Source organism: Chaetodon auriga, chromosome 8 (assembly GCF_051107435.1).
Source record: "Chaetodon auriga isolate fChaAug3 chromosome 8, fChaAug3.hap1, whole genome shotgun sequence".
In the NCBI taxonomy this organism is placed as follows: Eukaryota; Metazoa; Chordata; class Actinopteri; order Chaetodontiformes; family Chaetodontidae; genus Chaetodon; species Chaetodon auriga.
Window position 1 is genome coordinate 10409896 of NC_135081.1, and position 13040 is coordinate 10422935.

Here is a 13040-nt window from a genome sequence, read left to right on the forward strand (position 1 = left end):
GTGAAACAAAACAACATATTACGAACAGTCGTTTTTATTAATGAATTTCATTTGGAAATGGCATAGAGTGAAAATTTACAAAGTTGGCAAGTTTAGTAATATGCAATTTAAATTTTCTATCTATGTACAATCTATTATTAGTGCATTAAGACATTAATGGTCAATGAAATGTGTAAGGAAACAATTCAATTGGCTTTTTTCATGGAAGACATTGAAGTTACAGTTACAAATTATATAATTACTAGAGGATGCACTGCATTTAGCTGCTTTGCTTTCAGGGCTCTGGTAATGTGTATCCTGGGTCACTGTCACACTGACATGGCTTACTGAGGTGCTTGAATAGAACAAAGCAATCACTGTTGCTATTAGTAGCTCTTCTCCTTAACGAAAAGTAAAAATGCCTTCAGTGAAAAACACCTATGCCAACAAAAGCACAATTTTTTGATGAAAATGCTTCATCCAGATCTTCACAGTATTGTTCTGAATTCATCAAAAATGAAACTGGGCACATGGGCTTCGGCAACCTTAAAAGTACAGAGAATGAAAGAGAAATACACATTACTACCGCACAATACATTTCATAAAAATGCAAGACATAGAGCTTAAAAATGTCTTTGGTTGTGTCTCACTCAGAGCATGGTGCTGTATGATTAACTATTTCTTACAGCTGCAAGTCATTACATCTTATTGTATAACAGTAAAGCTGTTAAACATATTAGGCTACAATCAGAAATCACAGCTCGGGCTAATGTAAACTGTTTTAAGGTCAAAGTTGTCCCACCTTGCGTGACAGTTTTGTGTACTTCACATAGTCTTCCAAGAACATCAGAGCTCCCACCACATCAGAAGGCATGTCAGGGATCTTCTGACTATGACGGGATCAAATTAAAACTCAAACATGAGTTCATAAAGCCGTAACAGGATACATTTTATAAAAGTACTCAGATTAAGCAAACAAAAGAGAAACAATATCTTGACTTCAAAACCACACACAAAGATGTCATTTGTATGTCACTTAAAGTCTGTTTTGTTACCTTGTGCACTGCTCCATGATAGAGCGAATGAACTGACCAATGAGAGCCATGAACTGTTGCGTGTATCTGGAGTGGAACTGCTTGAGCAGGGTGAGCAGGCCGAGCACCAGTGGAGGCCAGTCAACTGGGTCTGTGGCCTTCCTGCAGGTCATTCCTGGGAAAATACGAGACATCGGCTGTGTAGTTATTTACACGTGAATGCAGCCTTACATACCAGAAAGTCTGGCACACTGAGTGGAAAATGCAGCAGATAATTTATCACCATTATACCAAGAATCTGGCGTGCTCGTAGTCCTTAAACATTCCTGGTTCAAGTACTGACTTCCAACACTTCCTAAAATAATGCTCTGTAAATACAGTAAGCAGTCTACCCAGTTAAAAAACACATTCAAACTGTAAGAGACAGAGCAACCAATAATGAGTGTTATACCATGTGGCAGCAAAGTCCTAGCTGAAAGTGACACTCACAACTATAAAAACATGGACGTGAAATTGTGTAAGAAATATCTCTGATGATGTGATGGATAAACAGAAAGAGGAAATTAGGTTTCTCTGCAACACCAGCCATGATAGCACACTGGTTTAACATGTTGCACTCACAACAGTGCAGTAACAGCTGTATCGTAAACCGAAAAAAAAAACTTGCCTTGGTTTTTGCTGTACTGAAGTTTAGGCAGCTGAGCGATAATAAACAGGAAGTTGATGATGGGGAAGTAAGGTAGGCGCTTTGTGGTGATGTAGATCTGTGACAAAGGAAAGTGGTCAGAGCATTCTGCAACGAAAACCACACAAACAACAACAAACACTAATCACATTGTGTGGGAAGCGACACCCGTAATCTCCTCACCTTGTTGAGTGGGTTGTGAATGCCAGCAGCCTCCAGGTGGGCAGTGATGTCATACAGAAGAGTGTTGTCCTCTTTTGGATAGGGCAGAGACGGATCCTGGTAGTGAGCTTCAATATCTGCCAGCAGAGACCTGGCAAGGTCACAGTGAGAGTTGACACAGATGAATAAAAGAGTCTGAGGATCTTTTCTAATTGGAGCAATAATCATTTATCAACTAGTACTTGTGCTTAAATTCTACTTCGGCAACTCACATCACATATGCTCTCCTTAAATCAAACAGCAAGAGCGCTGACATTAAGTAATTAATATAGTACGAGTACTTGGCAAAAGAAATGGCATTAATTAAATATTTATCGATATTAGAGAAATGGTGCAGTGTGTTCTGAGCTGGTGAGACTGGACTGACTTGTTGAGGTTTTCCAGGGCAGCAGCCAGGTGTTTGGAGTCAAACTTGCAGGAGTAGTTCAGCTCATTAGCGATCTGTTGTCTGAGAATCTGCATCTGGCCCACCTACAACAAACACATTTATTTCACATTATCTTTGTAGCATCAAGTCTTTATTGGCATTGATGGATGATCAACAAGGAAGAGTGGCATGCAGATACAGGAGGGGTCATTAAAGGTGCATTAAAGATTGTAAACACAATTTGAGCTCATGTTTCATCTTCAAAGAATGAAGCGTGAACATTGAGCTATTAATATTTAATTCTATTCGCAACATTAGAGAGTATTGTGGAGCAGTACCTTCATGATTGCTTCCAGGTAGGCACCCCAGATCTTCTGGGTTTTGGCCACAGCACTGGCATACACTTTGCTGGCATTAGCTGTAAAAAGAAAAAGAAAAAAAAAATTTTTTACCAAGGAGTAAAAAGATCCTGGCATGCTGCAGGATTTCATAAATTAATATTTACCTACGATGCCCTGGACTGGGTTGACAGCACCCAGCATGGCTTTAAAAACATCCACCACAGCTTTGTCCCTCAGGATGGTCTTCTGAAGTATTGTCAGGAAGTTCTAATGGGAGAAACAGGTTGATAATGGCACAAATATATTCAAGAATGCACACAATGCGCACTGAAGATACCATAAAAGCCCTCACACCAATTACCTGAAGTTCCTTGACGATCATGAAGCAGAGCAGACGGTCTAGTCCATTGAGGCCAAATGTGCCCAGGGTGTTCTGGATCTCAGAGAACAGCCTGTTGTTGGTGACCTCATGGTGGCTCTTCAGGTCATACCAGGTGTTCATCTGGTCGATGTAGCACGTCGACCTTCAGGAAGGACCAATGTTTGTCAGGCAAGCTTCCAAATACTGCAAGATTCAGCATCTACAGGATTCACCAGTAAGCTTGTATTTCCATCTTCAGATTAAAGTTGTTCTGAGATAATAAAATCAGTTTCAGTGATATATTTGAGGACACATACTTGGGATCAGTGATTCGGAGGATCTCTCTGCAGAGACGACCGATGAAGGTGGCAGACTCGTCCACAGAGGGAAACTTTGGGATGGGGATGTGGGTGGACTGGTGCACACTCTGCCAGTCCTGGATCTGATTGGAAGCAAGGAAAGAACCAATCAATCAACTTCATTACAGCCAAACAGACAAACAACCAGAGCGCCTCATATTGATTAGAGAGGGATGAACTGGTGTCAGTGCATTATTATGGGATGTGATGAGAAACAGCAAAAAGCACGCTGATGCATCGAGCCTGACCTTGGCCCTCAGGAAGCTGTTGCATTCCTGTTCCACATTGTAGTTGATGATGCGGGACACTTCCTCCTGCCAGATTTTAAGGCCGTAAATACTGACATAGTCCTGGATGTACTCAAAGGACCTGTAGAACCCGTCCATGGTGGCTGCCATCTCCTTCAATTTGGGCATCAGCTCACTCGGCTAAGAGATTGGAAGATTCTTGTTTAGCCTCATCTTTTCATTTTTCCCTGCTGTTCTCCTTGATTCTCACAGGGCAACAGAACATGGACATTAGTTCAAATCAGCTTTGTCCTGTGACTTGGAGAAGCTTAATTGATTGATCATGCACTAGAAAAACTTAACAGAAAAATATGCTGCGATTCACTGCGATCAGCAGTGAGCAGATCTGACCTTAGCCTTGGGGTTGAAGATCAGTCCTTTGTGCAGAGCATAAGCTACCCTCTTCACCAGCTCCTTCCTGATGCCATCCTCCAGAAGCTGCTTAGGATCCACCTAAAGCATCACAGTGTGTTAGTTGAGTAAAATCCACCATAGTAACTTATTCTTGCTACCGTGGCTGATGACAACACCACATCTGTGCCTGCATGTTGGAACAAAGGCAAAGGTGTATCACATCATCTACCTTAATGATCCCAACGAGAGTGGTCTTCATCATCAGGATCCCCTCAGTGAAAATGGAGATGTCATGGGTGAATTTAGCCACCTGTAACCACATGAAGCAGAAGACAGATAGAACCCAGTGAGCCTTAAATTAAATCAGTCTGATGTCAGCGCATTAGGATAAGATTAAGAAAACATATTCAACATCAATTTGTATAAAAAGTGATGCTGGCAGATATTGGATAACAGTCCTGCTGTTTTGTTTTTAATCTTTAAAATTGAAATTCTAGTCTCTCTCTAACAATCACATTTAATTTGAGGGCATTTGACCTCATTTCAAAATATTCCATTTCAATATCAGCCTGAAAAACTCTAACTAACGCAATTCAAGGAAGTCTCTGCATGCACAATCTGTTTCCATATCAGGCCTTCTTCTCTGGTTTGTATTTCACATCAAAAGTTGCAAGTGAAATAGAAAAATCTTCAGAAATGCCGGCTAGTTTGATTGCCTCACACTCCTATACGGTAGATGAGTCGACATCAAAACGGAAATACTTGAGGTCTCTCTTTCTGCTTTTGATTTAATATATTATCAAAGGATTTTTTTCCCCCTTTACGTCGGTGACATTCTGATCAATCCAGGAGCTACATGCACAAGTGTGAATGAAACACAACAGTTATCTTACTTCATAGCGAGCCCCAAGTTGGGAGTAATCCTTCAGCTTGTCCTTATCTAGCCGTGTTGGCACCTCCATGATATCATGGATCTGAAGCTTGATGATCTTGGCTAGAGAGGTAAACATGCTCTCTGGGATGATCTGCAGCACCTGGAAACAAGAAGATAAAATACCCTTACTGAGCACCGACATGAATCTAGCGTATGTTCGAGGGTTTTTTTTAAGACAGAGTCAAGATTAGTCTTCAAAAGCAGATGGTGCACAATGCTGCAGATGAAGAATCTTGTATTCAGCAAGGAGAAGCAAATCCTCCTCCTGGCATAAAACAACACGGCATGTGACTGATGAAACCAGAAGGTAATAGCTTCTGAAGGTACACATCCACCAAGGAGCTGTTTTGGGCGAAATTTGCCAAACAGATGGTTGTAGAAACATTAATCATGGCTGCAGCTGTTACTGAACAACAATTTACAGCATGCAGAGCTCATTTGTTAAAGTTGTGAAACCGTTTTTTAACCCAAATTCATTTACGAGTGCCACAGGAAATGTCAGAGTGTGTCCACCGTGAGACACAGGAGCGACTTTTGTAAGGTCACAGGTGGAAACATGGCTTCACCGTACCTTTCTGACATATGCCACCAACTCTCCAGAGTAGAACTGGGAGACGCTCAGCAGGTCAGCACTGTTGGCTTGGTTGATTCGCAGCAACGGAAGGTCCAAAGCAGATGCCAGCTGGTCTCACACACACACGCACACACACACACACACACACACACACACACACACACACACACACACACACACACACACGAACACAAAATAATTTTATTTTGAATCACAGGTAGCATTTCTCCACATCAAGGCAAACTCAGGGGAAGATTTTATTAATGCATAATTGTTATTCTTCCTTTGTCTCTGTGTGAGCATGTGTGTTCGGCATAAATAGTCCTCACCTTCAGAAAGGTAGCTCTCAGTTTGGTAACCATGGACGGGTTGACTCTGATGCTCTCCTGCATAATTGATGTGAAGCTGCAGAATAAAACATGAGGCAGAAGTGAAATCTGCTATACAGACAAAACTTAAAGATATGGGAGTTGACTTTAAAGTCAAAACAACTGCAGCGCTGTGGTCCTCATGATGGTTGATATAAAAGACTAGGCAGGCTGTCTCACAGAGTGTCTCACTGTCTTTGGCTGACCATGATATCTGTCATCATCTGCAAGCTGTTGAGGAGCTTTTATGTGAAAATAATGTGAACTACAATGGAAAATGTAGTAACTAATATGGCATTTAACCCAACTGTGTAGCGACTGCTTTATCAAAGAGTCACTTTCTCTTTATTCACGGTACTTTACCATTTTCTTATTTACCAGTATTTTAATGTGGCTTTATCGTTTATCAGTACGTACCTGTCAATTATCTGCCATGCATAGGACAGGTCTCCAACTATCTGCATGGTGATGAGCACTTCCTCTTTGATATTGATGGTGCGGATCATCTGGTGCAGAAACTTCCTGGTGTCAGCCAGGAACTGACAGACCTGGAGGTTAGACTCCAACTGATGGAACTCCTGGACCTGGAAACGAAGAGACAAACATTTTTATAGACACACATGACCATACAGAAAACAAACAACACTGCAAACACATGTCTGTATCCAAGAATTGTGGGCAACCGTCTGGCAGTCTTATTTCCTTGATGTTAAAAAAAGACAATTCTCTATTGGCACTCATTAAATTTCTGGCTCATGAGGATAATTTGGTGCTGGCACAGAAGAATGTACCCATGGACTGGCTAATTGTGTAAACAGTTATCAATGGCTATATAAATAAACATAACCCAGTCTTTGCAATTTTTGTGAAAATCATATTTGTTCCATTTCTTGTTTTACAACAGACTGGCAGGATAGACGGGAGAAAATGAGGGCATTACAGCCCACTGAGCCAACAAGATACTTCTATTATGTACTCTAACATGTCTCTATTATTTACATTTCACAGCAATTATTTTGTTTGTTTGCGCAAATCGTTCTTGGATTCACTTATTAGTGAATTATATGCATGAAGCAAAAGCAATCAATGTAACTGAGGGACTGCAAAGCACTATAAAATGATTCAAATTCAGATTCTGAGGTCAAACGAATCCAGTGAAATTTGAGCAAATCAAATCTTGTTGATCTGCACCGTCGATTTAGTGTGAAAATATAAAGCCGGCGTGAAATATGACTATCTTGCTCACCTCAACAAGAGCCTGTATGAGCTGAACCGTCTTCCTCCCAGCAGCTGTGGAGTCCTCGTAGTTCAAAGACTCGATCTGCTTTGAGATTTCTCTGAACCAGGCCTGTAAGTTCTCTGTGAAGAGTAACAGAGGTGTTTAGTGCAAGTGCAGAGAGATTGTTATCCAAGTATTTTTCACAAGCTGTGCTTATGAAAAATGTGTCTCTCTGATAGAGCTGGAGTCGCAATAACAAAAGGGAGCATGACTGATGTAAATTTAATATGCCTTTCCCTGCATTGTGTCCTTGATGCATTTTTTTCCATGATGTCTCTCTGCCTCAACATTTTCCTCTGAACAGCTTCAAACTTACCCTCATTGAAGAATTTGTGTTCCAACACAGAAACAATCCACGAGGCATGAAACGCTGCACAGCTGAGGTTCCTCTTAGTCAGAACCACTTCTTTGTTTGGTGTGTGTAATCCGTCACTTTATCCACCAAATGCTGTAACTCACCATTTTTCTCCACCCTGGTGAGAGGTTTGACACCAGAGAAGACTTCGGCTAGCTCAGTCATTCTCTCTGATCCCTCCTTCTTATAGCTCTCCCATTTGATCTGCTTCTCTGACAACATCTGCTTGAACATCTGGTAGAGGGACAGTACAGATGCTGAGTCAATGAGGAAGGATTAGTCAGATGACATGTGTAATGAGAGCATTAAATTTGTGGCCTCTCCTGGTGATAGACTGGCCACATGCTGTCTCACTGTGTGCTAATAGACGACGGAGGGGACACACCTAGCGAGAAACCCAGTTGGCCGGATCACTTTGGAAATATTCGAGAATTAATTTCACATTTTCACTCTGTCTACAGAGAGAGCAGCAGCAGACAGTGTGTTCCTTGTTTTCCCAGTCATCTTTCACATTATCGAGTACTGAAGAGAGACTCTCACCTCTTTGAGAGTGAACTCGAACTGAGCTGTGTCTAGCAGGAGCTGGAACAGGATCTTGGGCTTGTACTTGGAGTCATTGAGCACTTGGTCTTTGATCTGACGCAGTCGCTTGTTGTTTGGGTCATAGGCTGTAAGAAAATGCCTAATTTGAGTGTGTGTATAGGACAAACCTAATTTTATTAGCATCATATATTCAAAATATTCAACAACTTTGGAAGTCTCCTTCAGGCTCCTTATAGAAAATACAACGTCACAAGAGGGACATTATGTGCTCCTTTCCAAGCTACATTGTGGTCTTAAAGGAAAAACCTGCCCAATATTCTCACCTGACTCTGCAGAGTGCAGCATCAGCCAGCGGATAGCGACGTTGCAGTCCCTCAGACAGTTGAGTAGTTTGGGGATGTTGTCCAGGATGATCTCCTCTCTGAGGAAACCTTCTTTCAGCAGCTGCTGCACCTGAGGCCTCAGGCTCTCCATGCTAGCCGCATATCGAGTAGCCTAAACACAGAGACATGGTGGTTGTGTTGGCTGGGAGAGATTATTGTTAAAAGCATCTTTCATCTTGGAAAGCAAATTATTCATTCATTCACTCCCACTAGTTGTCTCCTCCTGCTACGTGTGCAGAATTCTTCAGGACTTAGTACCCATACTTCAGCCTGAGCTCACGTACATTCACCATCAAACTTTTCAACACAAGTTTAAAAATGTCTTTCAAAGTCACTGATTTGAGTAATACCCTTGTGTTTCAATTTAGATTCTGCACAGTCACATTGGATGACTTACAAATTCTGCAGAGACACTTATCAGTACTTGCATACAATAGCGTGCCACACTGAAGGACTGTAAATCCACAAAGCTGGAGACGGTGCCACATTGAACCCAGTCCATATTTTTAATACCTGCTCTTTGATGTTCGCAGAGTCCAAAGTGTAGTTGAGAGCGATCTTGGCAGCTTTGTATGGTTCCCACGCCTCCACCAAGTTTACTGTGATCCCCATGTAGATACTGATAACCTGCAGACAGACAACACTAACGCTTCAGTACAACATTCACAACAAAACAAAATGAGATAAAGCAGGATAGTGAAAGCCAAAACTTAACACAGTGCAGGCCATAACAAAGTTGTTTATATTTAGTTCTAATCCACCGGCATGACATTAGTCATCAGTGCAGATTAAGCCTACAGGACGTCCAGTGAATAATCCTTCCATATATATAAAAAAAGAAATCTTACCCAGTTGTCAGGAAAGTACTTGTCCACTATTTCCCTCATCTTGGCCTGCTGGGTGTGCAGTATGGAGGGGCTGAAGAAGAGGCACACATACAGCATGGCTGCCTGGTTAGCCAGCGCTGTGCTACGATGCTCTGGTAGAGGGTACGCAGACACCTGACAGGAAGTGAAATATGATTTTAGGCCCCAACACTTAACACAATCTATACCCACTCAAGCGTCAGTGACATAATATCTGTAACAACGAAAAACTTGAATCTCATCAGAAAAGACAAACATTGTCATTTCGGTTTACTAAAAGCTCAGAATGATGTTCGACTCACTTGGTTGTATATGTCGTCCGAGCGCAGCCTCCCGATGACCATGCTGATAAAAGGGGTACTGATGGGAACTCTCTGGAAGTAGCTCTCTGGGTAGTTGGCTGGCCGTTTGGCTCCAGGCTGACTGGAGTAGCCGGTGCTGCGCAGGAGTTTGCAGATGTCATCCAGGTTGGAGTCAGCGGATGAACGGGCAGCACTGGAGAACATGTGCAACAACAGAATAAAGGGACACAAAAGTCACGTGTTCATTCCTTAGTATTAACATTGACAAAGCACATTTGCCATTTTGCCATAATTGATTAAAATGTTCAATTCAGCATGCTTCAGTGTGTATCCTCTCGCCTGTGTGTGTGATCTTCTGCAAACCTGGCATTGTGGTTAATGTAATTAACTCTAGTGATTAACAGATGGACCTGTGTCATTCAAATGCAAACATGATAAAATCATATTGATATATAACCTAATATTTTGGTCACAATACTGCAAAAGGAGTCCAGAAAACATTCAAGGTTCACTCTGTCTAATATTTTCAGCGAATGCACATATGAGTCAAGTAAAATGACTCAACTTCGCCGTGAGTGGTTTCACTGGCCAACAAGTGAATTGAGCACTTGGAGGGTGTGAGTCAGCCAGAGAATGTCGCATGTGTGTGTGTGTGTGTGTGTGTGTGTGTGAGAGTCACAGACGTACCTGTATCTATAGTAAGAAACAAGCATCCTCTCTCTGACTTCCCCTTCAATTTTTTGGTCAATAACCAGCAACATGACTCCATAAAGGTAGAGAGCCTCACACTGGGTGGAAGAGAAAAGATACACAATTCACTTCTGTATTGTCTTTTAAGGGCAAAACATGGAAATTAATGTTGTTCCTGTACTGTTCTAAAGTTAAAACTGATTTGCATTTGTGTTACTCACTAAAAGCTGTTTTCCATCCTCATTTAGAAGCACAGTCTCCAGGGTCTGCTGAATATAAACACCCTCATGTAGGTCATCCAAATATCTGAAGAGAAGAGAAAATAATAAAATAAAATCTTGTAATATGGTCTTTATCATGATTTGTGGTTTACAAAGGCGAAAAGCAGAGAGGGAGCATGAATCGAGGTCAGGGACTGTGTTTTTATTATCCAATTCAATAGACTGCTCAAAACGTGTTTTCATTTTCTGAAGAACTTTAACTCTTAAATTGACTGAACTGAAGGTGAACTGAATAATAAAACTAAACATCCCGGTCCTGTCTCACCTGTTCAGATCCACTATATATTTGTGGACACTCTCAAAAGCCAAATAGAACCTTGACAGAATCTCAATGTTGTTCTCTCTAAACTCTTCATCCAGGTCTTGAAGCTCAGGTTTGGCTTCCAGCTTCCCCTCGTAATACTCTGGACCCTGGTGAAGAAACAACAACTTGAAACGAGTGGAGTCGATGCTCAGTTTTCACTCATGGCTTCACGAAAATGTAGCAGGCAGCTCCCAACAAAGGGGAGAAGGTAGAACAGCTTTTCCAATAAGAAAACAATGATTGTCATAAATCATACACAGAGCTAAAATGTTTATGTGCCGAACTCTATTTCTCTATATATGCAGTTATTACATCTGAAACTATTGACTACACTGAGCATGCATCACCTGCCTGGTTTCCTTCAACATGTAATTAGGTTGTCACTTCAGCATTTGTATGTTAAGTACAGGCCAGATGGCGACAGCAGCTATTTGGCAGGACGAAAACCACACCTTAAAGTAGCTGAAGTCACAGATGATGTCTCCATATTTCTGCTGGTCGCTCTTGTCCTTGAGCCTGAAAACCGCCGGGATGAAGTCAGAGAGGCGCAGGAGCTCAGCAATGATGGCGTTTCCTCTAGAAACTATCCTGAGGATGGCCTGGCCGCACAGGTTGTTCTCCGCCAGGAAGTCCACCATGGCGGCTGGAGGAGGACGAGGATGATGGGCAGACTGACTGCTTGGATGCTGAAAAAAAGACAAACATGATGCTTGAAGACAAACCCAATTTGACGGTTTGTCATGTTGAAAGTTTCATCCGCTCTGCTGAAGTGTCCTTGAGCAAGACACTGATCGCCTGCCATCACCCAGACTGGTCCTGAGCTCTGACTCCTCCAAAGGGGTTTAGGCTTATTACATTAGTATTAGTGCATTAGTACTTTTACTGTAGATATTTCAAATGTGTAGTACTGTAACAGTGCTTTGCATGAGAACTGACGTCTTCTCACAGGGAATACGGTGCGACATCAACTTCAATTACTTCTATAGCACTAACTTCACCATTAGTCCTAAAATATCTATGAATGTAACATTTTAACAGCCCGAGGTTTCACAATTTGCAGGTTTCTAGAAGACACATCAAAGCACTTTGACAACACACGTTTAGCCTTTCATAGGTTTGTTGTTTGGTGTTTAAATGGAGGAATTTGAGGAGTTATTATATGGTCATGCATTAGCTAGCTAACTGTTAGCTCTTTCTACAGCCGTCAAGCTAACGTTGGCATGTAGCCTGCTAGCTACTTTGAGAAGCTTTGATGCTTCAGATGACAACACATGATAACATGCAACATATTGAGGTGCACTAACTTTTTGACGTCTTGATGATTTAATTTAATTACCCGCAAATGTTAAAAGTCCAAGACTGTAGAAAAAATCTTGCCTCTGTGGGTCCTCTCCTCCCTGTTTACTTCCTCATGATTAACCACATGACTCTGACACAGGGTGTGTTTGATGCTGCTCATTCAGCGCGCCGGAGAGGAGCGGTGACAAGCATTGACCATGCTTTGCCCTCCAGCACTAACAATGTATTTGCTATATTTTAAAATCATGTATTTTCATTTATTGTTTTAAAACGTCACGTTCATTTGAAGCGTTTGAAGTCGCTCACAGTGACGCTACCGCCTGTAAATCAAAGATATTTATATCTGCCTGAATGACGAGGTCTGCCTCACGAGTCCTACAACTCAGGTGGGTGGACATATGTCTCTAGATGGCGACAGAGATCCACTGTACCCTCAGTTTATCTCTCTCTCTCTCTCTTTCTGCTGCTCCTCTGCACTGAGTGCAGATTTTTAGCTCCACAGGGATGCAGTGATTTGCAGGGACTGAGTAGTGAGAATAAGCCTGAACTGAAATTAAACCAACCTACTGTGGAAAATCTCAGAGATAAATCCACAGGGAAGAAATATAACACCCTACAGCCTTCAGGCAACAAACATCTTCTGAAAATATATTTTCTTGGAGGCCTCTGCAGGGACATTTTAACAGCAAACCACTCATTATTCATCATCTATACAGTAAAAATCAATTTGGCTGGAGAAATAATGAACACTGCTTGTAAATACTGGGCACTACCACCCACTGTGTCTGACATGGTTTAAAAGTGACAGTCTGCATGACCAACATGTGGTGAACACAGGTGAATAAGGATGAGCCCTCATGTTTCCTTCGAATT

General features: G+C 41.8%; 1 protein-coding gene across 2 annotated transcripts; it reads right to left on the reverse strand.

The window, feature by feature from the left end:
• Window positions 1–18: 18 nt before the first annotated feature.
• On the reverse strand, window positions 19–12298 carry washc5 (WASH complex subunit 5). 2 transcript variants are annotated; one of them, XM_076737058.1, is made up of 29 exons: window positions 12205–12298; window positions 11321–11554; window positions 10830–10975; window positions 10505–10589; window positions 10281–10381; window positions 9594–9786; window positions 9274–9426; window positions 8939–9052; window positions 8366–8537; window positions 8040–8167; window positions 7604–7733; window positions 7112–7224; window positions 6283–6449; window positions 5827–5902; window positions 5495–5605; window positions 4883–5023; window positions 4219–4299; window positions 3987–4088; window positions 3597–3776; window positions 3307–3431; window positions 2990–3152; window positions 2793–2895; window positions 2626–2705; window positions 2288–2391; window positions 1882–2011; window positions 1681–1777; window positions 1035–1188; window positions 782–869; window positions 19–524 (listed from the first exon to the last, which is right to left on the reverse strand). In XM_076737058.1, exons 2-29 carry the CDS (start codon window positions 11504–11506, stop codon window positions 468–470), a joined length of 3480 nt encoding a protein of 1159 aa, XP_076593173.1. In that variant the 5' UTR covers window positions 11507–11554; window positions 12205–12298; the 3' UTR covers window positions 19–467. The 2 variants fall into 2 exon arrangements, with proteins under 2 accessions (XP_076593173.1, XP_076593174.1); XM_076737059.1 differs by having other exon boundaries at window positions 12173–12293.
• Between the last annotated feature and the right edge of the window lie 742 nt (window positions 12299–13040).

Coding starts and splice junctions, on each gene's coding strand:
- washc5 (XM_076737058.1), bottom strand. CDS start 11,506: ATGGTGGACTTCCTGGCGGAGAACAACCTGTGCGGCCAGGCCATCCTC. Junction 9,053..9,273: donor AGTACTTTCCTGACAACTGG/GTAAGATTTCTT, acceptor GTCTGTCTGCAG/GTTATCAGTATCTACATGGG. Junction 6,450..7,111: donor TCATACAGGCTCTTGTTGAG/GTGAGCAAGATA, acceptor CTTCGTTTCCAG/GTCCAGGAGTTCCATCAGTT.